This window comes from Notolabrus celidotus, chromosome 19, assembly GCF_009762535.1.
Source record: "Notolabrus celidotus isolate fNotCel1 chromosome 19, fNotCel1.pri, whole genome shotgun sequence".
Lineage (NCBI taxonomy): Eukaryota > Metazoa > Chordata > Actinopteri > Labriformes > Labridae > Notolabrus > Notolabrus celidotus.
Genome location: NC_048290.1, coordinates 18,002,299 through 18,030,261, shown reverse-complemented (window position 1 = coordinate 18,030,261; position 27,963 = coordinate 18,002,299). Strand labels below are relative to the sequence as shown.

The 27,963-nt window shown below is 40.8% G+C and overlaps 1 protein-coding gene across 4 annotated transcripts; it reads left to right on the top strand.

Annotated features, from left to right (window-relative positions):
• The first annotated feature begins 326 nt into the window (after positions 1 to 326).
• chd1 (chromodomain helicase DNA binding protein 1) lies at positions 327 to 26,789 on the top strand. Of its 4 annotated transcripts, none has more exons than XM_034709131.1 (35): positions 327 to 682; positions 4,424 to 4,541; positions 6,122 to 6,329; positions 7,029 to 7,160; positions 7,278 to 7,474; positions 8,589 to 8,863; positions 8,947 to 9,172; positions 10,751 to 10,851; positions 10,940 to 11,118; positions 11,779 to 11,903; positions 12,000 to 12,216; positions 12,339 to 12,428; positions 12,551 to 12,741; positions 13,993 to 14,181; positions 14,283 to 14,442; positions 15,918 to 16,070; positions 16,154 to 16,225; positions 16,305 to 16,454; positions 18,626 to 18,774; positions 18,880 to 18,976; positions 19,073 to 19,168; positions 19,264 to 19,440; positions 19,528 to 19,688; positions 19,766 to 19,807; positions 19,886 to 20,019; positions 20,175 to 20,313; positions 20,400 to 20,550; positions 21,825 to 21,947; positions 22,039 to 22,182; positions 22,273 to 22,572; positions 22,671 to 22,805; positions 22,898 to 23,076; positions 23,241 to 23,392; positions 23,475 to 23,805; positions 25,297 to 26,786. In XM_034709131.1, the coding sequence occupies exons 2-35, from the start codon at positions 4,489 to 4,491 to the stop codon at positions 25,571 to 25,573; spliced, it is 5,505 nt and encodes a 1,834-aa protein (XP_034565022.1). In that variant the 5' UTR covers positions 327 to 682; positions 4,424 to 4,488; the 3' UTR covers positions 25,574 to 26,786. The 4 variants fall into 4 exon arrangements, with proteins under 4 accessions (XP_034565022.1, XP_034565020.1, XP_034565021.1 ...); XM_034709129.1 differs by having other exon boundaries at positions 337 to 682; positions 19,886 to 20,031; positions 25,297 to 26,789; XM_034709130.1 differs by having other exon boundaries at positions 338 to 682; positions 19,886 to 20,031; positions 22,674 to 22,805; positions 25,297 to 26,767.
• The last annotated feature ends 1,174 nt before the right edge of the window (positions 26,790 to 27,963 follow it).

Below are 27,963 nucleotides of genomic sequence, written 5' to 3'. Positions count from 1 at the left end.
ACAGAATTCTGAGATTAAAGTCAGAACTCTGAGATTAAAGTCAGCATTCTGAGATTAAAGTCAGAATTCTGACTTTTTTTCTCAGAGTATTAATAATAATAATCAAAATTGGACCTTAATTATTATTTTTTTCAGCGGCCCTTATCCTCTTCTGTACAAAGAAGAATCAGTCGACTGTAGTTTTGTTTTTTAATATCCTCGTTTTTAAATGTATCCCTGTTACCTCACAGGTGATCTTCGGTGTGTTTTGGTGAACGCGGTGAACTTTTCACGCCAGATGTTTCACGCTTCTGTCGCGGAGTGCAGAGGAGCACGGCCGTGACGTCACCGTGCGGGGTTTCCTAGAGAAGTGAACCGTACGGCGTCATGGCGGAGGCCGGTTGTCGGAAGAACCTGGACTGAAATGCCAGCTTTCTGCAATCACAGCTGACCGTGGAGCACTTAACTTTGCCTACACCTCGAACTGAAAGGGGGAGTTATTTGATTTTTTTGGTGGGAGAGGACAACCAGCATTTATACAAGTTTCTCCTGAACTGATTATCCGGGCTGCTCTCCCTGACTGGGGGATAGCTAGCTGGCTACGCGTTAGCTATCAGCGGCTGCTAGCTTCTGAGGTGAAATAAAAGAAGAAAGGAGCCACGGGGAGGTGGATTAAATCATCTTTCTCGCTGGAGTTCACCAGGTAACACACACAGTGGACTTACTTATTGTGTAGTTCAGCTGGAAAGTGAGCTAACGCTGCGTGTTGATGCAGTAAAAGCCGCGAGAAGTGAGCGGCGAATGAAAACAAGATGGAAGAGGGTGAAGTTAGGTTAGCTCGTTTGTGTTTGTGGGTTTAGTAATGAATAATAAACACGTCGCCCCTGTAATGTGGTTCACTGCGTACACACACATTTGCATTGTAAAGTGCTGCTGAGTTGTAAAGGTGAAGTATCGGATAAAGCAGCAGAGCTAACCTTACAGCGGCTAAGTGCTAACATGAAGTAGCGCAAAGTTTAGTCATTTTGTTAGCTCTCGTGCTAGCCTCGTGCTTCAGAGAGCTAACGCTACTTTCCCTGACAACCTCAGTAAACCATCACTTCATGTTTATTCAACCCACCTTCATGTTCTGTCATTAAAACACAACTTTATGCTCCTTTAAACACACATGGGTGCAGAAATCACTTTAAAGTACATCAAAACAAGGAGCTGTTTTTGTTTCCTAAGTGTTGTACATTTCAAACAGAATGACTAAATACCAGTTTAACACATCCGAGCTAGCTAACTGAGAATGGCTGTGAGGTTTCGTAAGAGACAGTTTGAGTGAAACATTTAAATGGTGAACATTAAAAAAGCTGTTTGTGTTTGTTTGAGGATGAATATAACTCAGTTTCAGTTTGTATTTGAGGATCAAACTCGGTCCGGCGGGTTGGATGTGCCTGCATACATTACAGCTAACGTACCCCGCCAACTGCTAATGTTGGCGTCATTAGCTGGTGTTCTGTTGAGTTGTGCTACCTATCGAGACGCGACTCTGCGCATGCTCACATCTTAAAATCCTGGATTCTTGACACTCCGGCTACAAATTATATTTGTGAGTTTTCTACTGAAATCTACTTCTAATGCCGCGATTCTGTACTGGAGCATCATATGAGAGGATATTTAGTGTTAGTTTATTCACACACATCATCACAAATGTAAATGTATATATATTCAGTAAACATTTTCACAATGGTTGGATGTGTGGAAAGGGGTGAAGCCATTTAAAGCTTTTAATAGGGGGGGGAATTTCCCACAATTAAAGTGACAACAGACAAGATACAACAACAACAAGCACACAACAGATAATCCCAATATTGTGGTTAAATACATAGATAAGTGGGTGCATTGATATGATCAGTAGATTAATCATACATTGCCAGAAGTTGCAATTTTAGCTTCTTTTTTTTTGAAGATGGAGATCGAATGTGACATTTATAACCCAGCTCATTCTATATCTGAGGCCCTATAATTCTAAAACTGGTACATTTTAAACATTTGTTTTTTCCCAGTAATTAAGTTTTTATTCCTGGTGGCATGTATTTGCACAGGTAGGAAGATTGGGAAGAGCTCACACGACATGCTACGACATGCTTCTCCTGAAATCTTAAAAAAAAAAAGCTTTTTTTAACTATATTAAATACCTCTCAATCTTTGATTATATTACTGGAGTGAGTGACTGTGTTACACATAGTGAGTCAGAACTTGGAGTATTATTTAACAGGACATATTGATCCATTCGCACTACGGGAGCATTTTTCGACAAGGCAGCAAATCTCAACGGAACACCAGTGTTAGCTTCTTAGCTAGGAGCTAAACTGTAGCCACCATTGGGCTAAAATGACACCAAGTTTGACTGAAGAGTGATGTTTGTAGTTACTTTTGGGGCATAACTGAGGCTGGTGAAGTTTTTAATGTGAACAACACGGATGGAGTTATACATGAGTAGGAAAGCAGGCTGTGCTGCGCGGGCCTGTTAGGCCTCAGTGCTGATGGAACAAATACAGATGAAGTTATGTGGAGCTATCCGCACTACCCGGCCTGATCTGTGCTGTTTCTCATTCGGAAAACTATTCAATATAATCTATTACATGTCCTGACACCCTCTGTCTTTTGTAAATGAACTTTATTGTAATCATTAACATTTATTAAACGTGAAAATGTGAAATATTTACTCTATTCTGATTGCCAAAACTGCAGCACAAGGGACAGCTCCAAAACAGGTGTATAGTGACCAGAGGTGGACAAAGTACACAGCTTCATTACTTAAGTCAAAGTATAGATCCTACAGGTCAAATATAACTACAATACAAGTGAAAGTTGCTCTGTCAGATTATTACTTGAGTGCTGAAGTACTTGCTTTTAAAAATACTTAAGTATTCAAAGTAATTCTTAAAAAATCTCTAAACGTGTATGTTCACAAAGCATGAGTGCAGTCAAGAATACATAGGAGTACATTTTGTAAAATTATGTTTATTTAGAAACCATTTCTTGAAATCTCTAAAAGCTATACCATGGAATAAAAACAGAAACAAAGTTACTCCAATCACAGACAACTTAGTTTGAAATGTTCATCTGGAATGAAACAAATGTTACATAGCTCAACACGCTTTCTCAGGTTGGACAGTGAATGTTTGTATGTTTGGACAGAGTGGGAAACAGGGAGAACATTTCAAATCGTACGTATCATTCTTCATTTTAAAAACCTCTAACACGGGCTGAAGATATGGCCATGGGTGCTCAGGTGGAGAATTATAGACATCATTACCACCTCTAAATGAACTGCCTGATTTGAGTGAAATCTGCTCTGTGTTTGCTCCACGTTCAACCCTGGAGACGCACCATATACAAGTACGACTAAACCACTGAGACAAATAGAACTACACAAACACAGTTTACTGTCTTAGGGATCAGATTTCAGAAAAGATAAGGAAATTTATGAGCTGACTTCAAAGCAAAAGTAGTGAGTAACTAGAGCACTGATAGAAATGTAGTGGAGTCAAAATAACAATAATTGTCTTCTGAGTGTAGTGGAGTAAAAGTAATAAGTTTCCCCAAAATATGTACTTAAGCGCAGTACTCAAGTAAATATACTCTGGTACTGTCCACCACTGATAGTGACTTTATTTTCAAGTTCATCCTCATTTATCCCGTTCAATAAGTGTTTGATGGACAGCTTTGATGGACACGTTTGCCCCAGATGTCTGAAGGTTTGTTTTTGAAGATGAGCTGTTAGCTTTTTCCTGCAAGACATTCAGGACACAGTTTTACCAGATCTCATATGGGAGAGTTATTTTTGGTTGAAAGGCTGTATAAAACACATTTGTTACTGACGGGTGTAGATAGAAGGTTCTGCATTACATCCTCTTATAACTAAAGTACGGAGCCTAAACTAAGTCTGACTTATTCAGATATAAAATCGGGTCCTGTCAAAGTGTATCAGAAGTTGGTTGAACCTTGATGCAAGGTCTAAAGTTGATCAGAGATGTTATGTATATGAGTAATCATATATTTTTATTATTGGAAGCATGATAATCAGTACCTACTGTTTATAAATGTATCACGCAGTGATGAATTTTTGCAAAAACAACCCTTAAACTGATGAGAAAGTCTCTGAAATGTGATGACACCTGTACAGAAAAGCCCTGTCCTTGCATTTCCAGAATATTTCTTCGGTGATTTGCGTGTTCTAACAAAAAATGTGATATAGCTCCATAAACTGCAGCCTCACAAACTGTATCATGTTTTTGTTAATGATTCTTAAAGATGCTTTTTATAATGTCATAAATATTGACCATGAATATATTTATGCTGGAAACAAAGTCACCCATATCTGTTCTGTGCTTGGTCTATATGTGTTTTAAATTTGTGTTTTGATCCATCGATCAATCGTGTTCTCTTGCAGGTTAGCCACGTCGACGATAATACTGCAGGTTGGTCCGGGGGAAGTCTGTGTTCGTGGACTTCAACATGGCGGGACGCAGTGAGGAAGAGAGCGTGAGCAACAGCAGCGGGGAATCAAGGTACATCACCGACTGATCGCTCTGAAGAGAGCACTGGAGTCCGAGCTGGATTTCAACTGGCGCCCCTTGTGTTGTAGCCGACTCCACAAACAATCACATCACATTAAAGACAGCTGACATACAGATTCATGTTTTCCAGGTTTCCATTATTTCGAATTTGAAATGACCTTTAAAAGAAGGTTAATAAAACAATACTAACACATTGACATTTAGCAGGGGGGAAAAAAACAACATTTCAGAATACATACAGTAGTAGTATTTATTCAATCATTATATAACACAATAACTTTCACAGTACAGAGACTTTCAACAAAGCAACAGTCATGTATTAAGTGATGACTGAAAAGGCAGAGGCAAAATGCTTATTCAAGCCGAGCCTACATTTTATATCTAATTAAGCTCTCAAAGTGTAAAGAAACAAAACTAAACTAAAACAGTAATTCATGAACACTTAGACATTTTTTAAAAACCAAAAAGTGAATCACAAGCGTTTAAATATAAACTGGCACCACTCCGCAATTTAACCCCAAATTATATTAGATAAAAACAATATTATTTTTCCCATTATCTACAACTTTTCTCTCTCACTCATTAAAAAAAATAAAAATTTTATTAGAATTTTCTAATAGACAGATACATAACAAACAGATAAATGCATACACAAAGAAGAGACAGAGTGAAGGTTGGAAACAATCGCCAACAAAATATGCTTCCTCACTCCTTTAGGGTGCAAGCGGCGCCCCTAGCATTTGCCTATACTGCCTATGCCACGGGCCGGCCCTGACTAGAGTAGTTCTGTCGGTAGTTGTGAAAGTCTGTGGGGTCATCTCAGGACATACTGGTTCAAATATATATCTGTTATCGTTCTTAGATCATCATTTTTACACATTAGACTGAAGCAGAAACTTTATACCCTCTGTTAATGATACCTGTGTGAAGGATACAACATTCTCCATGTGTTAATGTTAAACTGTGGGATTGATAAAGTTATATCTGATGTTTCGTGTTATAATAAAGTTGCTCACAGTGTTGATGTTCAACACAAGTCTGTTGTTTACCTCACACATTAATATAAGTACAACATTGAGGGAGGATTTTACGACTCTGTGGCTTCAGTAATTATCTCCAGATTGAAATCATTGTAATTTAACTTATTGATTGCCACAAAATCCAACTGTAATTAGCTGAAATGTTAAATTGTGAGCTTGTAATAGATTGTATTGTGATAATAGCTGTGCGCACATTAACTGTTAAGTGTTGCTCCGACGGTGTTTACTCAGCAGTCTAATGGAAACGTACCATTGGGCTGCACTTTTGTTGCTTCCCTATCACCATCTTAATGAAAGAAAGATGAGTATAAAACAGCTTTAGTGTCTTTGTGTTTGTTTGTGATCAACACCAACACATTTTTAAACTGTTGGAAAACATGTTGACACTCTTCAAAGAGAGGTAAAGTGAGGGGTGTTGCTTTTGGACCCATGTATATATTAAGTATGTCTCACAGATTTTGTTAGTAGGTGATGAATCTGATGATTTCTAACCCACAAATGTGCGTTTGTGTTTCTCTTTTAATCTAACAGTAATTCTGACGATGAATCCGGTTCTGGATCGGGGTCCGGCTCAGGCTCAGGCTCAGGCTCCAGTTCCAGCTCCTCCAGCAGCAGCAGCCAATCAGGGAGCAGTGACTCAGGTAGTGGCTCAGACTCCGGCAGCCAGTCCGACTCTGACAACGGGAAATCCAAGGAGAAGACCGAAACGCCAAATAAGTCCAACATTGACGGAGCTGAGGTAAGACGGGTCATTCAGAGTGAAATATCAAAGGTGGATGATTTCAGGGCATTAACACTAACATTTGATTGTTTTGTTTGACTTGTAATGTGCTTTTATGGGATTAGCATCACATTTTTTTGAATGCATGAAGCATTTTTTTATAAATAGATTCAGATTTTCTTTGAATCTCTGCAGGAACTCTTCAGAGAACTTCCTGAAAAGAATAATCACTGTTAAATGTCTGAAGAATGCATCTAATCTTTCAGGAAAGGTTTCATTCATGAGGTTTAAAGATGTTAAAGTTAACCAATTATAGAATGGTGTTTCCCTACGTTGTGCTGTGTGATGTTCACATGCCTTACATCATGCTAATCCTTCCTCTTCATTGGTTTTCACTGTGTCTGATGATAAAAGCCGACTTCTATGAAATTAGAGTTATCATCTTATTTACGTTAGGATGAAAACTTCAGTGTGCATGTTGATATTTTCACCAGCATGGCGATCAGAGCTCATTATGATGATTAGAGAATCACTTTGTGCCCGACTAAGAGTTCAGATGTTTTGACCTTTCACCCAGTTAGACACACTTCAGCGCCCTGCGGCGGCACATGGACTCTTTGGGTGTTAAACTGCGTGTTGACTCTTTGTCATGTGAAAGCTTATTAAACAAGTTCACAGACTCTTATACTAATCTTCCACTCTGCTCATTGTTTGCAGTTCTGGAAGTCCAACCCAAGTATCCTCGCAGTGCAAAGATCTGCTATGCTCAGGAAACAGCAGCTTCAGCAGCAGCAGCAGCAGCAGCAGCAACAGCAGAGACAAAGCTCCTCCAACAGTGGATCAGATGGGGTTCGTTCAGACTCTTCCTTTTCTGCAGCGTTAAACTTGGACCTCTACAGTCTCTGGGATGTTGTGAAGAATGATGTGATTTATACTCAGTGTTTTCTCTTTCGCCATCTCTTTTAGGACTCGTCGAGCAGCGATGAATCAGACTCATCGAGCGGATCCAAAAGGAGACGAAATTCAGGCTCCTCTGACTCTGGATCGGGTTCTGGATCTGGGAGTGGATCTGGATCAGATTCATCGGCAGGGGAAAGAACTGACGAGACGGCATCAGACTACGAGCCCAGTCACAAAATCAAAAGCAAAAAGCCTCCGACGAAGTACGTGAGCCGTTTTATGACTCTCTTATTTGACTTTTGGGCAGAGATGCTTATCAGCTCCACTCACCTGAACCATTTAGGTATTTATCACATCTATCATCTGATCACACTCCCTGTAGGGAGCTGGGAAGATGCAGTTCAGATAATTCCTGCAACTTTAACAGATCACACTCCGCCTGTGCAGCTGTGCAACTTTAGCCAATCTCTGCAGCTTTTTTGGAAGTTTCCCTCACCCTTTTTCTCCCATGAGTAACATTTTCATCACTAAATTCACGTCCTTGGCGTTAAAAAACAAGGATCTTCATAAGTCTCCAATGTTGTATGAACATCAGAAGCTACCTGTTAACCGTGTCTTTGATATCTCTGTAATGCTGCATGCTGCAGACGTACTTATTTGTCATGCAGTAGACGAGGGCGCTGATTTAACGACCCTGATGCATTCATTCTTACCTTTTTATGAGCTCTATAACCCATCCTCAAACGACAGAGTCCTGATGCATCATTATTTGTTCACGATAAAACTATCAGCCATCCTGTGGCCGCTTCTCCTTCCTGTTGAGTCTTTTGAGCAATCAGTGGCTGCGTTCCAAACTTTCAACCAACCGGAAACTTTGTTACAAATATGAGTCAGTGCTGATCTCAGAGAGCGTTTGGGGCAAGAGAGAAAGTCATCCCGCTGTGTCTAATCAATGGTTTTAAAGCCGTGCAGCACCTGAAATAGATGCATATTTATATTTAATTATTTTAAAAGATTTTTATGTTTTTAGAGTTTTTTTAAAAGTGACTCTTTTGTCTCTAAAATTGTTATCATTCTTTATTTTTTATTAGATTTTCAAACATTTTATTTTAAATCTTGAAGAAGAGACGTAGAAGTGATCTCAGCAGTGAAGCAGCTCACTCATCGTTTTTAAAGGAGTGTTTATCTCAGTCGTCTACAGTCGATGTTTAATGTGTTATACACAAAGTAAAGACTCATAATATCACACTTGCATTCAGACTGCTGCAGAAGTCAGTGCAAGCCTGTGAAATCCTGAAGCACTGTTCAAGGCAACATCAGAGTGGCATGAGTCTCCCTCAGCACACGCTTAACTTCTTCTCCTCTTGTTTGCTTCAGGATGAATTTCCGAAACGGAAAGAAAAGCAGTAACCAGAAGAAGAAAACCCAGAAGGGTTCGTCCTCTGACGACGATGACGAGAACTACAAGAAGTCGGCGTCCGCGGGTCCACGGCGGCAGGCCACAGTCAACATCAGCTACAAGGAGGACGAGGAGCTGAAGACGGACTCGGACGACCTGGTGGAGGTTTTGGGTGAAGATGTACCGCAGCCTGAGGAAGACGAGTTTGAAACACTGGAGCGAGTGATGGACAGCAGGATAGGACGGAAAAAAGGTTAAGCTTCTGAAGTTCATCATCTTAAAGGTAACCTCACTGAAACGCAGCTTTACTCATACTTCTTTATTTCCTCCAAACAGCAACGGGAAGTGTAACCACTGTATACGCTGTTGAAGCAGACGGAGACCCAAACACCAACTTCGAACCCAACAAAGAGGCCGGGGACGTCCAGTATCTGATAAAGTGGAAGAATTGGGCGCACATCCACAACACCTGGGAGACGGAGGATACGCTCAAGCTACAGAACGTGAAGGGCATGAAGAAGCTGGATAACTTTAAGAAGAAGGACCAGGAGAAGAAGAGATGGTGAGCGAACAAATACGAACATTTTTTAACTGTTTTTAATCCGATTTTTAGGATAAGTAGAGACTAAAGCAATACAATGAATATAAATAAAACACAAAGGGAAATAGTTCTGAAATTAACAAATACAAGATAAGAAACTAACAGTTAAGACAATTAAAAAGATAAAGATAAATAAAGTAACAAAAACTAGCAATGAAAATTATTAGTTAGATAATGAAAATTGAAGATTTAAAAATAAATAAAATGATAGAATATAAAAACAAATATTAAGTGACATTAAAATGATAAATTATATTAATTTTAAAAGGCGTACATAGAAGCCAGACTGAATGGATGGGTCTTTAATTTACGCTTAAAAGTCTCAATATTCCTGGCTCCTTCAGCTGGCTTTTCCATCGTCTAGGCGCATAATGGTTAAAAGAATGCATCTGTAAAATGCATCATGGTAAATATTCCGATTCAGTGAACAATCGATAATAATCAAAAACTTTTCATAACCTATTGTCAATGAAGACCATGAGAACAAAGGTTGAATGTAGGGAACTTCCTGTTTGTGTTGTTTCGGCGCCCCCTGTGGAAAAAGATGTGCATCGTATCATTCTGCTGATCTTGTCCTGTTCACGCCAAGGTTATATTTTCTGACAATAAATCTCATTCTAAGTTTTTAACAGTTAAATTTGTCACTAATTGTGAATATTTTCAATTAAAAACGTAAAGAAAGACTTATTCAGCACGCCGTCACATCTAGTCCAACATCAACACACTTACAGCTGTTTGAAGCATAAGATATTATAGAAATTATTAATCCTGTTACTGATGGCTTTTATAGGGTCATAAAGAAGCTTCACATCTGCTTCACAAAATCTTCAACTCGGGAATATAAGGCAGCTTGTTAAAGTGGTTCTTCATTCTCTCTCTCCACGCAGTCTTTGTGGTGTCACACATTGATTAAGCAGCTAAACACACCTGCTGTATGACTGACTGTTTGTGTTTACCAGAAGCACTTCTGTTATCAAGATATCAGGCTGTTGTCGTGTGAAAGCAAGTATTGTCTCATCAACAAACACCTGCAGGTGCCTGTGGTGCACAGAGCCGACTCTGCGTGTTCTGCAGACTCGTCTGATCCTTTAATTTAAGCAGCAGAAGTTTCATTCGTTAGCAAGGAAAGCTAAGGCAGCTTCTACCTTGGATGGGTGATATAGTTTGTTTTGTCAGCTGATGGTTACTCTCTAGATTACACTCATCTTGAACAGTTTACCCAGACTTCTTATAACTATAGTGATGCACCTGTGCAGTTTATTATGCCCCAAGACTTTTTAAGCCCTCTACAACCTTTATACCACGTTTTAATGAGGACAATTTGTCCCTGCTTCATCAGGGTAAGAGGCAATATCTTGATTTATCTCAGAGTTATTATCATGATTTCTTTGAGAAATGTCATCACAGTGCTCAAACATCTCTGCAGGGTTTCTAACAGCCCATCTTCTAATGTCTCATGTTTTCAATGTCTCCAACAAGTCTCTGAAATCAGACGAGTTAAAGAAGCTGTTTCTGACTTTCTTAAACTTTCACCCTCAGGTTAAAGGCAGCTTCCCCGGAGGACATCGAGTACTTCAACTGTCAGGAAGAGCTGATGGACGACCTGCACTCTCAGTACCAGCTTGTAGAGAGAATCATAGGTGTGTGTTCGATCTGCTGTTTGTGTAACATACTCAGGATATTAATCAGCTGTGAGACTAACAGCCCCCTCTGATTCCCTTTGAACAGGACATTCAAACCAGAAGTCTGCGGCAGGTTACCCGGACTACCTGTGTAAGTGGCAGGGGTTACCGTACTCAGAGTGCAGCTGGGAGGACGGAGCGCTGATCTCCAAGAAGTTCCAGAAATGCATCGACGATTACATGTGCCGAAATCAGTCCAAGAACATTCCTTTCAGAGACTGCAAGGTAAACCAACGCCACGTTTCTACTGAGAGCAGATCTTAGACTTAAGGGTAGTGGGATAGATTTTTGGAGTTTTGATCACCAGCATTGCAAGAGAAACATCCCGCCAGTGTCTGCAGAGTTATTTTGCTTCTTGTGATTTAGTTTCTTAGTGTTTTTAAAAACTTTTTGTGATTAATTTCAACACAAACAAAGCTGTGAGTGTTTTAATTTTTATGAAGCATGAAGAAAGTTTGCAGGAAAGTATTGGAAAAGACAAAAAAAAGTTAAATCATAAATAACATACCCAACATTCGATCAAGAACAGTACATATTTTTGGAGCTTTTACACCATTTATTTTAGAGAGGAGAAGATAGTGAATAGAGCAGAACCAGAGGAAAGAGCGGGCAAATGACAAACAGGGAAAGAGGCAGCAGGCTGGAATCAAACCCGGACTGCCCGCTATATGGGAGCGCAACTTCACCATTAGACTAAGCCTTTTCCAATTGTGTCATCTTCAAAGGTGTTTTATTTCTGAATTCTTTTCAACTTGAAATATATGCAAATTAAGTTTCTTGCATCCCACTTGTCTATCTCATATTTTCTCCTGCAGCAAAACAAACCCAATCAAGAAAAGTATAACCCCCTGAAGGGTTAAACTCACCCTCACCTTCTTTCCTCAGGTGCTGAAACAGAGGCCGAGGTTTGTGCCCATGAAGAAGCAGCCAACTTACATCGGAGGAGATGGGCTGGAGCTCCGAGACTATCAGCTGGACAGCTTGAACTGGATGGCCCACTCCTGGTGCAAGTAAGAGCTCAGCCGTCTTTAACGTCTCAGCTTTCATTCTCCAAAGTTCATCGCACTGGTTGGTCACAATCTGACTTCTTCCTTCTCCTCTGACAGAGGTCACAGCTGCATCCTCGCTGATGAGATGGGCTTAGGAAAGACCATCCAGACCATCAGCTTCCTTAACTACATGTTCAATGATCACATGCTGTACGGACCCTTTCTGCTGGTCGTGCCTCTGTCCACGCTCACGTCATGGCAGAGAGAGATCCAGCTGTGGGCTCCTCAGATGAACGTTGTGGTTTATCTAGGAGACATCGGCAGTAGGAACATGGTACGGAGGTCTTACACACAGATTAATAACGGGACATGTTGTTTAAAAAGTCATTTATGTAATCAAAGGATGGAGAATGATAAAAGGTTTAATTTGTTTCCTTCTGTGTGTTTCATGTACAGATCAGGACGTACGAGTGGATGCACGTTCACAACAAGAGACTGAAATTCAACATCCTCCTCACCACATATGAGATCCTTCTCAAAGACAAGGTCAGACTCTGCTTCACTTCATCATGAGTTATCCTTTATGAACCATCTAACGTGGTTAAGATCATTAAAAATGCTCTGCAGTGATTTCACTTCATGAAATAACATTAAACGTGTTCCTGCAGTCGTTTCTGGGAAACGTTAGCTGGGCCTTCATCGGCGTGGACGAGGCCCATCGACTGAAGAATGACGACTCCCTCCTCTACAAGACCATGATCGACTTTAAGTCCAACCACAGGCTTCTGATCACTGGAACGCCTCTGCAGAACTCTCTGAAAGAGCTCTGGTCCCTGCTGCACTTCATCATGCCTGAGAAGTAGGTCACATCAGCTGTTACACGTATAGACTGACTTAGTTCTCTCTGCAGAGCTGCAGACGTCTGGAATATCAAGAACTCAAAGTCATTTAAAAATGTATAAATATAAAAATAAAAGCATTTATAGGTAAAAAGACCCGATCAGATTTATGAAAAGGTGCAGAAAAGGCACAAATTGGTGCAAAATATTAATAAAGAATCAGAAAGAATGTATGTTTGGGGCTTACATTTTTCTACCAGATCCCTCACCATTGCTGGGCAAGTTACTAAATATGTTTAAGAAGTAATGTCTCCCGTCTCTGGACTCAACAGCTGATTTGAGAAGCTCGTCTTTAATAACAAACCTCACGGTCAGTCTATTTAGTCCGTCCTGGCTCACAGATTGTGGTGCTGGCGGTGATTTCAAATCAAGCCTTATCAGGGGATGAAGCGGCTCCTCCTCGGTCTGCTTAGAAGTAGCTAGCTGCAGTGAGATCAGAATTATTTGTCTTGATGGAGGACAAAGTTTTCCTTTGTTATATTCTTGTCCTTTACCTGGAGGAGGTAAATAATGCTACATAAAGCTCTCAGCTGAGTGATCACAAGAGATCTCTGATGGAGGGCCTGGGAGGAAAGGAAAAAATGCAAAAGAGGGATGCATGGCTTCAACTTAAGAGACATGAGACGTAGCCGTTGCCTGTGTTTCCTGCGTACAACCTTCTTGCTACTGTGCTGACTTAAAATCACCTGCAGGTCGGATGATTAATCTTACATAGTTGTCTATTTGACATAAAACAATGATAAAGGGCTCTTTAAATTTTGGTGACTTTGCAAAGCAACAAGATTCATCATTAGTTCCTGCGAATCGTTGATTTTTTTGCTGCTTTGTCATGAGAGTATGTGGATGGAGGGATTCTCCTGCTTTTCAGTCCTCTTTAAACCAACTCTTTGTGCTTTTTGCCTTTATTAAATAGAATGAATATTTTGAATAGTTTCTGTATAAAAAACTATGTTCAGAGATGCACAAACACAAAGGTGATACACAGCATGTTATTGATTCAGGGAGTGTTCACTGGCTTTTATGTGCAGTTGAAATCCCCTGTAGTTACATAAAGTCAAGTAGCATCATCAATGCAAAGGGTCATGAGACACACATGTTGGTATAACAATGCAGCACAGAAGGTTGTATCATACAAACAAACCTCTCTGAGAGTCTTTGTTCAGGTTGTTGTGTTCCTGCATCCCCTCTGATGTGTCCTATTTTATTTTAAGGTTCCACTCGTGGGAGATTTTCGAGGAGGATCACGGTAAAGGCCGAGACTCGGGTTACACCAGTCTACACAAAGAGCTGGAACCGTTTCTGCTGCGTCGAGTGAAAAAGGACGTGGAGAAATCTCTTCCCGCCAAAGTGGAGCAGATCCTCCGAGTGGAGATGAGTGCCATCCAGAAACAGTATTACAAGTAAGAGCTGAACACTAACTTCATGAATCACAACAAAATATTTAATATTTAAAGGTTATGAAAAGTTACCCTGACGCTAACACCTGTGTGTCCTCCCTCAGATGGATCCTCACCAGGAACTACAAGGCTCTGAGTAAAGGTACCAAAGGCAGCACATCAGGCTTCCTGAACGTCATGATGGAGCTGAAGAAGTGCTGTAACCACTGTTACCTGATCAAACATGAGGACAACGAGTTCCTCAACAGAGCTGAAGCCTTACAGGTCCGTTTATTTCACTCCTTATCAGACAGGTTTCAGGTTTTTCTGTCACTTTCTTTTGAATCACATTTAAGCATAAAGGAAGCAACCTCTTTGTAATGCGAGGATTTTTAGACAACCTTTCCCCGGATCGGTTTCAGATTTAAGGGATTTTTCTGCTGAGAATCGAAGGAGGTTCAGCGACTGGTGTGAAGTGATTATTACACACTTAACCTTAAATTACACAAAGTTTAAGAATAGAGCTAAACTCTGACTGAGTGCAGCGTGGGTTGTTTGATTAAAAAAACTGTCCCATCACAGTGAGGCGGGAGAACTTAGGAAAAAGTAGTGCTGTAGTCAAAATAAAACAAATCAAGACATTTAGGGATCAAGACCAAAACGATTTATCAATGCAAAATCATATTGAGAGTGAACAAGATATAAGAGTTCTCTTTATTTTATTTAAGTTGATTTATAAAAACAACTGACTGCAAGAAAACAAGGCCTTTGCACTTTTTTCAAAGCACCACAGCTCAAAAAATTTCACAATTTATCAAGCTTGTTAATCTAACTTCCTGTCAGGTGATTGGGGCTTTAAATAAGTATGACATATTTTTGACATGTCCAGATATACATCTTATTTAGGGGTTTCCCAGAAAATAATGCCTGAATAATTTTGAAAACACTTGAGAAAAGATACCTTATTTTTCACTTTGGTCTTTGGAAATCAGATTTTATCTGGATGTGTTAGGTGAAAGTGGCCTGTAGTAAGAGCAACAAGATATTTTTGGCTAGAAATCAGATGAATACTTTCATTAAGATTTAATATTTGCAAGTGTCCTCTGCGTGAGACGCCAGTATAGATTTCCAAAGAGGTGTAACATTCAGTGACCAAACGGCCTCTCTCTTATCACAGCAATGAAAGGGACAACAGTGTATCAGGGGTGGTCTCAACCGGTCTTGATTTAAAATTCAGAGTCTGCCTAGTCCGAGACTGAGAGAAGACCGAGTAAAAATGCTTTCAATTCCCAGACGAGACCAAGACCTTAAAAGAAAGTTGTCTGGAGGCTGATCTCGAGTACTACAACACTAGGACAAAGACACTTTCCTTAATCTGACTGTCAAAGCGAGAATAACATGCGCTGATAAAATACCTAAAAGGAGAGTGGACATATTTGAAAAAAAACAATAGGAGGCTTTAAAGTGCATCTACTGTTCAACCTCAGTAAGAGTTTCGTCTGGATGTGTTTGTGTTAATTCTTACCCTGCTGGTCGACTTGTCTGTCAGACTTTAGTTCTTCATTTTGGTTGGTCGGTTGAGGATTAAATACTTTCTTACATTGGCTAAAAATATCTCTGAACCAAAACGTTCAAGTGAGCTATTGCAAAGAAGATCATGACAGAGAAACGTTTGACTCTGAACACTGTTTGGTTAAATATTGATTTCCTTACTGAGAGGAAGAGACGACTCACAGTTTCTCTTCTTTTCTCTCAAACAGCAACTGATCCGCAGCAGTGGGAAGCTGGTCCTGTTGGACAAACTGTTGGTGCGTTTAAAGGAGCGAGGACACCGAGTCCTCATCTTCTCTCAGATGGTACGGATGCTGGATATTCTGGCTGAATACCTGAAGAGTCGGCAGTTCCTCTTTCAGGTACATACACACCTTACTCTTACAGGTTTGCCTCACAGAAGCGCTTGATGTGAAGTTTATTCTGATGTTGTGACTTCTTGCAGAGATTAGACGGCTCCATCAAAGGAGAGATGAGGAAGCAGGCATTGGATCACTTTAATGCAGAGGGCTCAGAGGTGAGTTAAATCTCTGACTACATGCAGATGAATGATAAGATGTATGTTTTATAATATAATACCTTGTTTCTGCTCTCAGGATTTCTGCTTCCTGTTGTCAACGCGTGCCGGTGGTCTGGGAATCAATCTGGCCTCGGCTGACACCGTCGTCATCTTCGACTCGGACTGGAACCCTCAGAACGACCTGCAGGCTCAGGCCAGAGCGCACAGGATCGGACAGAAGAGACAGGTCAGCGTTTCTTTAAATAATAAAGCATGTTCTTTCACGTGTTGTGATGATGCTGTTTGTAAGGTGCAGATAAAAGGCTGAGTATTTAACTCAGATTGGTTGCAATTGTAGAAGAAAGACAGAACAGGCTTTTTCATGAGTTTATTTTAATGCAGGATTATTTATTATTTATGTTCTCACATGTCTGAAGCATTTTGCTGCTGAAGCTAATTCAGATTTTTACTGTTCGATGCACATTTCTATCTATTTTAGTGAAAAGAAATCACTAAAAGCTTCTTAAATGATCCTTACACAGTAATGTAGTCAATACTTGAACATGATATGATTACGATTGTGTTGAAACATCAGTTATGAATCTCACTGCAGCTTAAAGTCATTAAACATGTGTGCACATCTGGGTTTTAATCAACTGTCTACAAATCCTGCAGACCTCACCACTAACAAACAGAACAAACGCCGCCATCTAGTGGACTGATAAAGCACTGTCAAAAATACTTACAGTACAGTATACTCATACCTGGAAGCTTTGTCAGTATTTTGCAACATTAATGTCACCAATAAGATTTAGTTAAGCCTTTAAATACAGTATTAGCATGCAAGTACTCATGACACTGATTGTCTTCACTCTGATATTAATGCATCAGACCCTGAAGAAGAGATCATGAGTCACAGCAGCTTCAATCACAGACAAGACCTGAACATAAAAACATTTAGGCACATGAAGACGAAACACAAACACTTGAATGAGTTTCTAAAACAAAATAAAACTTGCGAATGAGACTTTAGAATAAATCTGGGACATAAAATAAAAATATGAATTGAGTTTAATTATTTAGTGCTCACATTTGATTTGTGATGTCTCAAATCTAAAACCTCCAGTAGTAACTAAAACACAAGTGTTTGTGATTATGCATATATTTGAACATAAATGAATGCAGTAACAGTTTCTGGTTCATAAGTTAAATCGTTTCATATTCTTGCAGAGTAAAACACACACCAGACTTGTCAAAATAACAACATTTTAAACTTTGATACCAGGAAAAGTGTAATCACATTGATATCATTGAGGATGAATTCTGGGTCTTCATGTGGTTAATTTTCTAATTTTTGATTGTCAACATTTGCATCTTGCTGGTGCAGAAAAAGTCACTGAACTCAGACTGACATATGAGTCACTGTTTAAATTAGATTTTCCATAAAAAAAAAATATAAATGATCTTTTTGGATAATTAATGACAATGAGGAGAAGTTTGTGGAGTCTGCAGACTCTCTGACTGATAGTTTGCTTCACTGCATGAAAGCACACACTAAGATAGTCAGGACTTATAGAAATTAAAGTGGCATCGTTGTCTCTTTCCTCAGCTCTCAGTATGTCTACAAAGCCATAAACGTAACGTGTGCATCTTTAAGAGAGACTAAATGGACTTGGATCGCTCTGAAACAATCAAAACAGCATCTTAATTTCAGTTTCACCGCTCCGTCTTCTTTACCAGCTCCATGATGATTGACCAGTGTTTCTCTTTCCGTTGATCGCGTCAGCTTTTTGTTGAAAACATGACCAGAGATCTGTTTGTTTGTTAATAAAGCTTTGGTGCTTTTTGATTCTTGAAAAAGATACCGCATTGTGTTGAGGCACGTGGTGTTCAAGTCTTAAGAGTCAATCATTTTGACAACCTCATTGTAACTTAAGAAGTAATAGTAGTAATAATAATAATAATAATAATAATAATAATAATAATAATACATTTTATCTATAACGCACCTTTTCATTTCAGGAAGTGCTACAGGCACACAGTAAAAAGGAAGGGAACAAACTTGCAAAATGTTAAAAAGAGTAATTCAAGTTAAAAGCCTCTTTAAAGAGGAAGGTCTTTAAGTGTTTCTTAAAAGCATCCACGGTCTGGGTCCTGAGGTGGCTGGGCAGGGAGTTCCACAGACGTGGTGCAGCAAGTATTACTTCACTAATAATAATACATACTTTAATAATGCAGTTTAGAAAGAAGTTATTTGAAATCGTGGCTCAGAAAATAAACTTTTTGCTTTTCCTCATATTCTTTCTATCCCAGTTCAGATTTTAATCTCGTGATTTTTGTCGCTGTTAAAGTACTGACGCATCATGTAAAATGTTGCTTTGCTTCATTAACACTGTTTGTGTGTTTGTGATCTTGCAGGTGAACATCTACCGTCTGGTGACACGCGGCTCGGTGGAGGAGGAAATCATTGAGAGAGCGAAGAAGAAGATGGTGCTGGACCATCTCGTTATTCAGAGGATGGACACGACGGGGAAAACGGTCCTACATACGGGTGCTGCCCCCTCCAGGTAAGACAAGAGAACCACAGTCTCCCCTCCTCAGTGTTGTTAGCATGTTTTTAATCCTCTCGGCCTTTGTTTTTGTCTCACTTTGTTGTGTTCTTTCAAAAACAGTTCGGCACCGTTCAACAAAGAGGAGCTGTCGGCCATCCTGAAGTTTGGTGCGGAGGAGCTTTTCAAAGAGCTGGAGGGAGAGGAGCAGGAGCCTCAGGTACACACGTTAAAGCTGGCTGTTTGGTGCATGACACTACAAACGTTTTTAGGAATGTGTGTGAGCTTTTTTTTCACCGTGTGCTTGGCTCTGCAGGAAATGGACATCGACGAGATCCTCAAAAGAGCAGAGACGAGAGAAAACGACCCCGGGCCGTCCACAGTGGGAGAAGAGCTCCTGTCTCAGTTCAAGGTCAGAAATAAATCACTGTTTAGATCTTAGTTAAAGAAGATTGTTCTTTTCACCAACAAGATAATACATCAAGTCTTTCTCCCTAATCTGTGCAGGTCGCCAACTTCTCCATGATGGAGGAAGAAGAGATCGACATCGACTCTGAGCGCAGTCAGAGGAGCTGGGACGACATCATTCCTGAGGAGCAGAGGAGGAGGATGGAGGAGGAGGAGAGGCAGAAGGAGCTGGAGGAGATCTACCTGCTACCACGTATGAGGAACTGTGCCAAACAGGTACACAGGCACACCTGACAGCTGACTCATGGATCAGGGTCCTAAAAGTGTTTTTTAAAGATGATGATGATGACTTTGTGCTTTCAGATAAGCTTTAACTCCAGTGGAGGTCGGCAGAGCAGGAACAGGCGGTACTCCGGGTCCGACAGCGACTCGCCTTCAGACAGAAAGAGGCCAAAGAAACGAGGACGACCACGAACCATTCCAAGAGAAAACATCAAGGGCTTCACCGACGCCGAGATCAGAAGGTAACGACTCCAACAACCAGTTTATCAGTTCGTTTACTCACTACGTGCTCTCGCTAACATCTCTGAAATATTTACAGGTTCGTCAAAAGTTACAAGAAGTTCGGAGGACCACTTGAGAGGTACGTTTGTTTTTAGCTGTTAAGAGTAAAGTAAAGTTTCACACAGCTCTCTAAACGTGCGTCCTCTCCTCCTCTCAGGTTGGACGCCATTGCTCGGGATGCGGAACTCGTCGATAAGTCCGAACATGACCTCAAACGTTTGGCAGAGACGCTTCATAACGGCTGCGTGAGGACGCTACGGGAAAACCCCTGTGGACCAGAGAAGACCTCAGGTAAACAAACAGGTGAATAAATACTTGATCAGGATCATATAAGACAGAGTTTTAGTCCTTACTGGTATCATTTAAAGAGTCAATGAAAATTAATTAAAGTGTTCTTTCACTTAAGTGTGCAGAGCCTTGTTTGCTAATACATGTTTGTTCCTCAGGAGGAAGAAGAGGGAAGGTAAAAGGTCCCACCTTCAGGATCTCTGGAGTCCAGGTGAACGCCAAGCTGGTGATCTCCCACGAAGAAGAGCTGGCTCCACTTCACAAAGCCATTCCCGCTGACCCCGAGGAGAGGAAGAAGTGAGACTCCTGATCCCTTAACATCAGTGTAACGTGACAGGATGAACTCAGGCGTCTAAGTTTTAACTGTGTGTGTGTTTGATCAGGTATATGATTCCATGCCACTCAAAGGCAGCGCACTTTGACATTGATTGGGGGAAGGAGGACGACTCCAGCCTCCTCATCGGGATCTACGAGTACGGATACGGCAGCTGGGAGATGATCAAGATGGACCCCGACCTCAACCTCACACACAAGGTGAGAACAGACCCAACACATCTCTAACTATTTTCTGTTCTTTAGAGGATTTATTGCACGGTCTTATCATGCAATATGGAATACGTTTAGCTAATTTTAAAGCCTTTGAAAATGGTGACTGATTTATGTTTGGTAACATGATGTTTAATATCAGAAATATATATATATAATGATATAAAGAAAATATCAGGTTGCGGATGACAAAATAAACCTTTGACAGAAAGAGAAGAGTGTAGAAGTTGTAACAGTACAAAAGCAAAATAAAATATGAAAGATTTAAAAGAAAAAATGCAAATTAAACAGAATAAAGGGGTGAGACAGAAGACCAAATAAAACATCGTTATAGAGGGTTATAAAAATTAATTAATTAATTTAAATAAATACAAATTGATAATTAAATAAAAGCAATAAAGGACAATAAAAAGGTTTTCAGAAGAAAATAATAGATTAAGAACATTAAAATATAAATTAAAAAAGCAATAATAAAACAATCAAATTAAATTAAAAACAATTAATGAGATGGATAAAAAAATTAAGTTATAATACATAAAAATAAAAAGCAGTTCAAAGGATGAAGTCACATTAAAGCAAGTCTGTAAAAATGGGTCTTAAGAAATCTAAAAGATGTCCCTGAAAAATATTTACCATCAATCAAGAGTACAAATTAGGAATTTAGCAACTGATCACCCACCCTTGTGAAGTTTTAAAAAAAAAAAGTGTTGTTTATTTGCCCAAACCTGATTAGGTGCCGACTGGCAGCTACACCCTTTTTAAGTTGTTTAAGGTTGATTTATTCGTTTCAATGTGTCACAGTATTTAAGAAAGACTAGTGTGTTTTTTTAACTTGGTATGTTGAGACTACAAACTTCCTCAGAAGATTCACGTGGTCTTGGTGTGGTCGTCCTACCTGAAGCAGCAGAACGACCACGCCCCCTGTGTCAGACTAAATAAAACTTTTTTGGACAAGTGTTTAAGAAAGATGGAAACTCTTCAGTCCATGCTTCAAATAATTGTTTGAAAGCTGTTAAATTCCAGAAACCCTGAATGTATGTTTTGTTGATTTACATAAACAAAAATCATCTTAGCTCAGGTTGAACAAATTCTACATGTATGAATAAATTCAAGATAATCCAAGAAATATAAATCTACAATAACCCAAAAATGGCAGAAAATGTTTCAACTGGTGGCAGTAATCGGTTACGCAGCATCACTTGTGATCTTTTGCTTAAGGTTCTTCTCCGTCAGTAACATTTCTTGTGTCCGCTCTTGATCAGCTCCTACCCGATGACCCCGACAAGAAGCCTCAGGCCAAACAGCTGCAGACACGAGCGGACTACCTCATCAAGCTGCTGAGCAAAGACCTGGCCAAGAGAGAAGCACAGAAACAAGCAGGGACGGTGAGTCTCTCAGACGTCCTTCATATCACACTCTCTCTGTTATCTTTGATAAAGTTTAACTTGATGTCTGAAACCTGAACTCTGTTTTCAGGCGAACTCGCGGAAAAGGAAACCAAGGAGTAAAAAGAGCAAAACTCTGAAGCCAACGAAGCCAGATGAGGTGATAAAGAGCACGTCATCGGAGCCGTCGTCGGACAAGAGATCGGACGATGAGGACGAAGTGGAGGAGGAGAAGGTATGCTTTAATACCAGCGCTGTTTTTTCCCACTGTGCCCTGAAGTAAACGTTTTAAAAGCAGTTGATAATAACTCGCCATCTCTTTCAGCCCATCGTTCCTGTGAAGCCGCTGAACAGGAGGAGCCGAGCCGAGAGGGTGGTGGTGGTGAAGCAGGAGGAAGAAGAAGAAGAGGAGGAGGAGGAGGAAGACAACGACGATGACGACGACGAGCCTGAGGAGGACGGGTCTTCATCGGGGGAGAGGGAGGTCAAAGGAAAGGAGATCAAAAAAGAGGTGAAAAAGGAGAAGAAGGAGGACAGCTGGGACATCAAGGAGAAGGAGCCGAAAGAGAGGAAGGAAGTGAAACCTCTGGAGGCGATTCACAAACAAGAGGAGAGCACAGAGAAGGTAAACAACAACAATCCTACATGTCAGATCCTCTTTGTTCTTTAAATCAATCATCATGTTAGAAAAGAAGAGGATTCAATTCATTCTGATTCCTCCAGCAGAACGAAGTGAAGCCTGAGGTACGAGAGCGAACAAAGAAAGCCTCTGACGTCCCGGTTCATATAACGGCGGGTGGAGAGAACGTCCCAGTGTCTGAGGAGTCTGAAGAACTGGACCAGAAGACTTTCAGCGTGGTACGTCACGGCTTCACACGTCCTATATCTAACATCTTTAAACTTTAATGAATTTGTGTTTGATGAGTTCCTCGTGTGTTTTCATGTTTCAGTGTAAAGAGCGGATGCGGCCGGTGAAAGCAGCTCTGAAGCAGCTGGACCGACCGGAGAAAGGACTGTCTGAGCGCGAGCAGCTGGAGCACACGAGGCAGTGTCTCATCAAGATCGGAGACCACATCACCGAGTGTCTGAAGGAGTACTCCAACCCTGACCTCATCAAACAGTGGAGAAAGTGCGTACACGCTGAGTCACGTTTATCAGATAGATACAAGAGTTAAGATGTGCAGCAGCGAGATGAAGCCGTCTCCTAACACAGATTTAATCCGGGTCGTCGTGTTTCTTTGGATCTGATCCGTTCATGTTCAGATGTTTAATCAGAGTTTTGTGTTTCTGCAGGAATCTGTGGATCTTTGTTTCTAAATTCACCGAATTCGACGCCAGAAAACTTCACAAACTCTACAAACACGCGATCAAGAAGAGACAAGAGAACGCCCAGGCCATGGAGCAGAACACCAGAAACCAGAACACACACGGTTACAAACACGCAGGTACGCTCTGATCCACCTGATGCACGTAAAGATTAAACACACACGCGTCTTCTCTCTGATTGAACTCTGTGTCCGTCCTCAGACATCGAGAGGCTGAAGGATAACTCCCATCAGGACGAGAGCAGCAGAGACAGCTGCAGCTCCGACAGACACCCGCCGTCGGGTCGATTCCACGAGGGCGGCAGCAGCAAGGAGAGACACTCGTCTGAGTCCCACAGGAAGACGTCAGGAGGAGGAGGAGGAGGAGGAGGAGGAGACTCAAGGAAGAGGCCGTACTCCTCCTTCAGCAATGGGAAAGAGCACCGAGACAGAGACCACTACAGACCGGACAGCCGGGACAGAGACAGCCGAGACCGAGATCGAGACCGAGACCGACCGGACAGAGACCGACAGGACAGAGACCGACAGGACAGGTGAGGGGAGAATCATCATTATTAACGTTGTGTTTGAGTGAAGCTGACCTTTCTTAACGCTGTTTTTCTAAGTAAGCAACGCCCACAACCTCGATTTCAGAGCGCTTCTTTCCAGCGGTCGTTGTTGAAAGGTTACGTAAGCTGCCCCTTTGCCTACACGCTGTCATGAGAACTACAGATCTGAGGGAATCTAATGGTAAAGAAAGGAAACGACTGAGGAGATTGAGTATACGGTCGCTGAATCGTTGCAGGGAGCGATATCCGAAAGTTGGAGATGCAGAAATGAGATGCTGCCCAGTGGACCAATCACAGAGCTCGTGGTCTGTGTTATTTTGATGTGTAGTTACATTTTTAAGGAGGAGCGCGTCAGGCTGCATATAAAGGCATCTGTGTAGCGAATGTTTAGTTTAAAATGCTCTGCAGGCTGAATATTTTCAATTTATTTCACGTCATGTCACAAAGAAAACATCAGATAGTTGAGAGAAATCGTGTCGTAGGTTTAGCTGCAGCTCTAGACCTGAAAATTCTACTTCAATAAATGAAGTGTGGTTAGTTTTTCCTCCGTACGTAGGGACGTGTGCCATCATTGTTGACAAAGTTGATATAAGTAGCCCTGCTCATCTTGACTCTGATTGGCCAGTGATCAAGAATTGATATTGACGAGTGCACAGGTGTTCCAAAAGTCAAAGTAATTTCATCTTGAAGTGGCAGGAAACAGCAGATGGTTAAATCGATCCTGAAAATAGACGCTGCATTAGACAGGCTTTAATGTCATCACACATCTTAAGCTTTTCACTCCTTTACTCCTTTTTTCTGCTGATAATGACATAAACCTTATAATAACTCATAAACTTCTAGTTTGACTCTAAAGGCTGAGTCCTTTCCTGAAACTGAAGCTGTTTTTAATGAAGATAAATTAAAATAAAGGTAAGTATCGAGGTCTCTGAGACTGTTTTCAGGGCAGATAAATCCACATTTGGTCCTCAGGGGGAGCAGACACATGTGTAGGGAGGAAGTTAAAATAATTTAAGTAACTTTGGACCAAGAAGTCGTACGTGCAGCTCAGTTATTGGTTTATTTGTGAGAGCATTAACTCCTGTTCATGTTTGAATCTAGAGCTGTAAAATCTGATCGTCTAGTTTTAGTTTCTTTAACAGTCGCACTTTAATCAAACCAAACCAAATACTTAATGTGTTTAAATACTTGTGTTGTCTGTTGTTGCCTCCTGTATGTTTCTGTTTTGATCTCCTGTTTGTCATGTTTTTTTATTTTTATGGGCGGCTGTAAGAGTGACTTTCCTCTGAGGGATCATTGAAGCTCGTATCATTTTATATAATCACAGATGTCTCTGAAGAGTCGAAATAATGTCAATATTTATAAAACAAGAGGCTGCAGATCGAGGTTTTATGTCCTGTGATTAAACAGAAAAACATGATCCTCTGTCCGTCTGATATCACTCCATGTCTCGTGTTCTTCCCTCTCTCTCTGCAGATTCTACAACGATAGTAAGCACAGGAAGCTGGAGGACTTCCGGCCGAGCAGAGACCACCGCTCGGACTTGAAGGATCACTCAGACCACCGCTCCTCCTACAGATACCACTCAGACTGGCAGAACGAGCAGCGCGCCTCGGCCAGCGGACCCCGCTCCCCCCGAGACCAGCGCTCCCCGTACGACTCCCGCTCCCCGCTGGGTCACCGCTCGCCCTTCGACTACTCGTCGGACCACAAGAGCACGCCGGAGCAGATCTGGAGCAGCCGCAAGACATAACAGGAGCTGCGGGGTCTGCGCGTAGCAGCCATAGACTCACACACAGCGAGATGCCTTACAGGGACTGAAGCTGCAGCGGTCTGAAGCAGCCGTCACATCAGCGCGGCTCCTCCTCTGCAGCCGCACATCACCTCGGGAACCTGCAGGACGAGCGCCGGGGAGCGGCTCCACGGGCAGCAGATTAAAGAATCATATTTTTCTATTTAAGAGTTTAAAGCTGCGCCGCGCGGCAGGCATTTGGCGTGCGTTCGGCATGCGTCCGGCGTGCGTGGGCTCAGCGGCACGCAGCTGGATTTTTGTTATTTTTGTAAACTTTTTTTAAACTCTGGACACAGTCGACCCTGAGTGCTGCCTCATCCTCCCGTCTCCTCTCGACACTGGATCCCGTCTGACTGTTTGTATGTTTGTCTGTCCGTCTGTCTCTCTATCATGCTACCTTATTTAAGTGTTAACTCGATGAGACGTCACAAGAATCACAGAACAGGTTGATGTAAAGGTGGAGCCACCTGAAGTACCTCATTTACAGCATTTCTCATGTCCTCGGCAGGTTTTCTGTTTCCACCTGGTGTGAATTATTTAATAACATATCCTAGATGTAAAAAAATAACCTGAATTTTTTTAGAGCGACTTGTATCATGTTGTTTTCTTGGATAATGCTGTTGTACATTTTTGTAAGATAGTAAATCAGTGGTCTTTTTTCCTCAGGCTTTTGGGATTTATTATGACTCTACTTTTCCCCATCGACTCAGGCTTTTTCGTCGTTCTCCGAGTGAGTTTCTGTACTATAGATCTTTCGTTAATGCTTTCAGAATGTAACTTTTGGTAAAGGGAAAGTTCTTACTCAGTTTTTCTCACTAGTGCTTAGTTCTTTTGTCTCCATGTCGAATCAGCGAGCTGAGAGAAGCTACTTTTTGAAATCACGTCTATTCTTTGATAGAAGCTCCTGTTAGATCTAAAACTCTAGACTTCTTCTTTTCTTTGATTTTCTACGTAGGCAATAATAATGTCAATGTTTCTATGCAGCCAAGTATATTTGTGATGAACCAACCCAACTGAATGAAGTCACTGTTACGGTTCACACTGTTGTACATAAATTTCCTCTATATTTGAAAATGAATTTACACTGAAAGTGCATGAATTTTTATGAACTGTTTTATATAGTTGTTTATGAAGCCATTAAAATCAATCACTGTACTCACTCGTACCAACTCTCCTACACCGTGTCACGTTTTTAATTAAGACGCCGCTGTCCATACTTAGACCGCGACTCAAACCTCGAGACAGAAGTGACCGTATCAGGACGAGCTGGAGAGTTATTGCAGTTTATAACTGACTAAATTTATTCCCTTTAAGGTCATTAAAAACACATGTTATGTTAAATTCTAGCCTATGATTATTTTTAACTGTTATCTCAGGAGCCTGTTAAAAGTGATTTTTCTTCTTAATGAAATTTGCTGTAAAAATGAGCCTCCCGTCTGTCAAGCAATCAAAAATAGTTTCACAAAAGTGGCTGCATTAAAAATATTACACAAAGCGTTAAATGATTAATTACTCATGACAAACGCTCTGTCACAGGAACCCTGTCCTTCAAAAAAAGGGCGCAGCAAAGACTTATTTTTCTTCAATGTTTTTTATGCACCCACATTCAGGTCCCGACTCATAATGGACCATCGTTTACTAACTGAACATCAAGAAACTAGAGATTGAGACCAGAAACTCGTTAGTGTTTACTGAGGGAATAAATCGGCTGAGGAGGAGGAGGACTGTTTTCAGGCGCCCCCTGCTGGACATCAGAGAGAATGCAGGTTTTTAGAGACTGAGTTTTCCTCTTGCAAACAGCCTTAATATTTTTAACCTAAATGAGTACATTAAAAATAAAAATGTTCTATAAACTGATATACAATCTTTTCTTTCCTACTCCCAAAGCTGCCCCCTTCTGGTCACTACACTTAGAATGTGATCAAAGAAATAGAATGTGATCAAAAGAATAGAATGTCATCAAAAGAATAGAATGTCATCAAAATAATAGAATGTCATCAAAATAATAGAATGTCATCAAAGGAATAGAGAGGTAGAGACAATAGAAGAAAGATATATAAATGTTAAGAAAGATAAAAGTAGTAGAATAAATAAAAGCTGCTCTCTGTGACTCTAAATGGACCATCATTCACTAAATGAACCTCATTCTGTGTTGAAGAAGAAAGTAGAGATTGGGACCATAAATTAAATGTGGTGCTGTTGGCATAGTGGTTTTATGGAGGCTGTAGTCCTCATTGTAGCAGTCGCAGGTTTGACTCCCAGCCACGTCCATTTGTTGCATGTCTTCCACCCTCTTTTGCTCACTATATTTCCTGTCTCTCCAATAAAGGCAAAAATGCCTGAAAATATAA

Excerpts from the sequence above, each read along its gene's own strand:
- chd1 (XM_034709129.1), top strand. The coding sequence starts at position 4,489 with ATGGCGGGACGCAGTGAGGAAGAGAGCGTGAGCAACAGCAGCGGGGAA. Across the intron at positions 18,977-19,072 it reads GAGAGGAGCAGGAGCCTCAG|GAAATGGACATCGACGAGAT; the intron begins GTACACACGTTA and ends TTGGCTCTGCAG. Across the intron at positions 22,806-22,897 it reads ACCAGAAGACTTTCAGCGTG|TGTAAAGAGCGGATGCGGCC; the intron begins GTACGTCACGGC and ends TTCATGTTTCAG.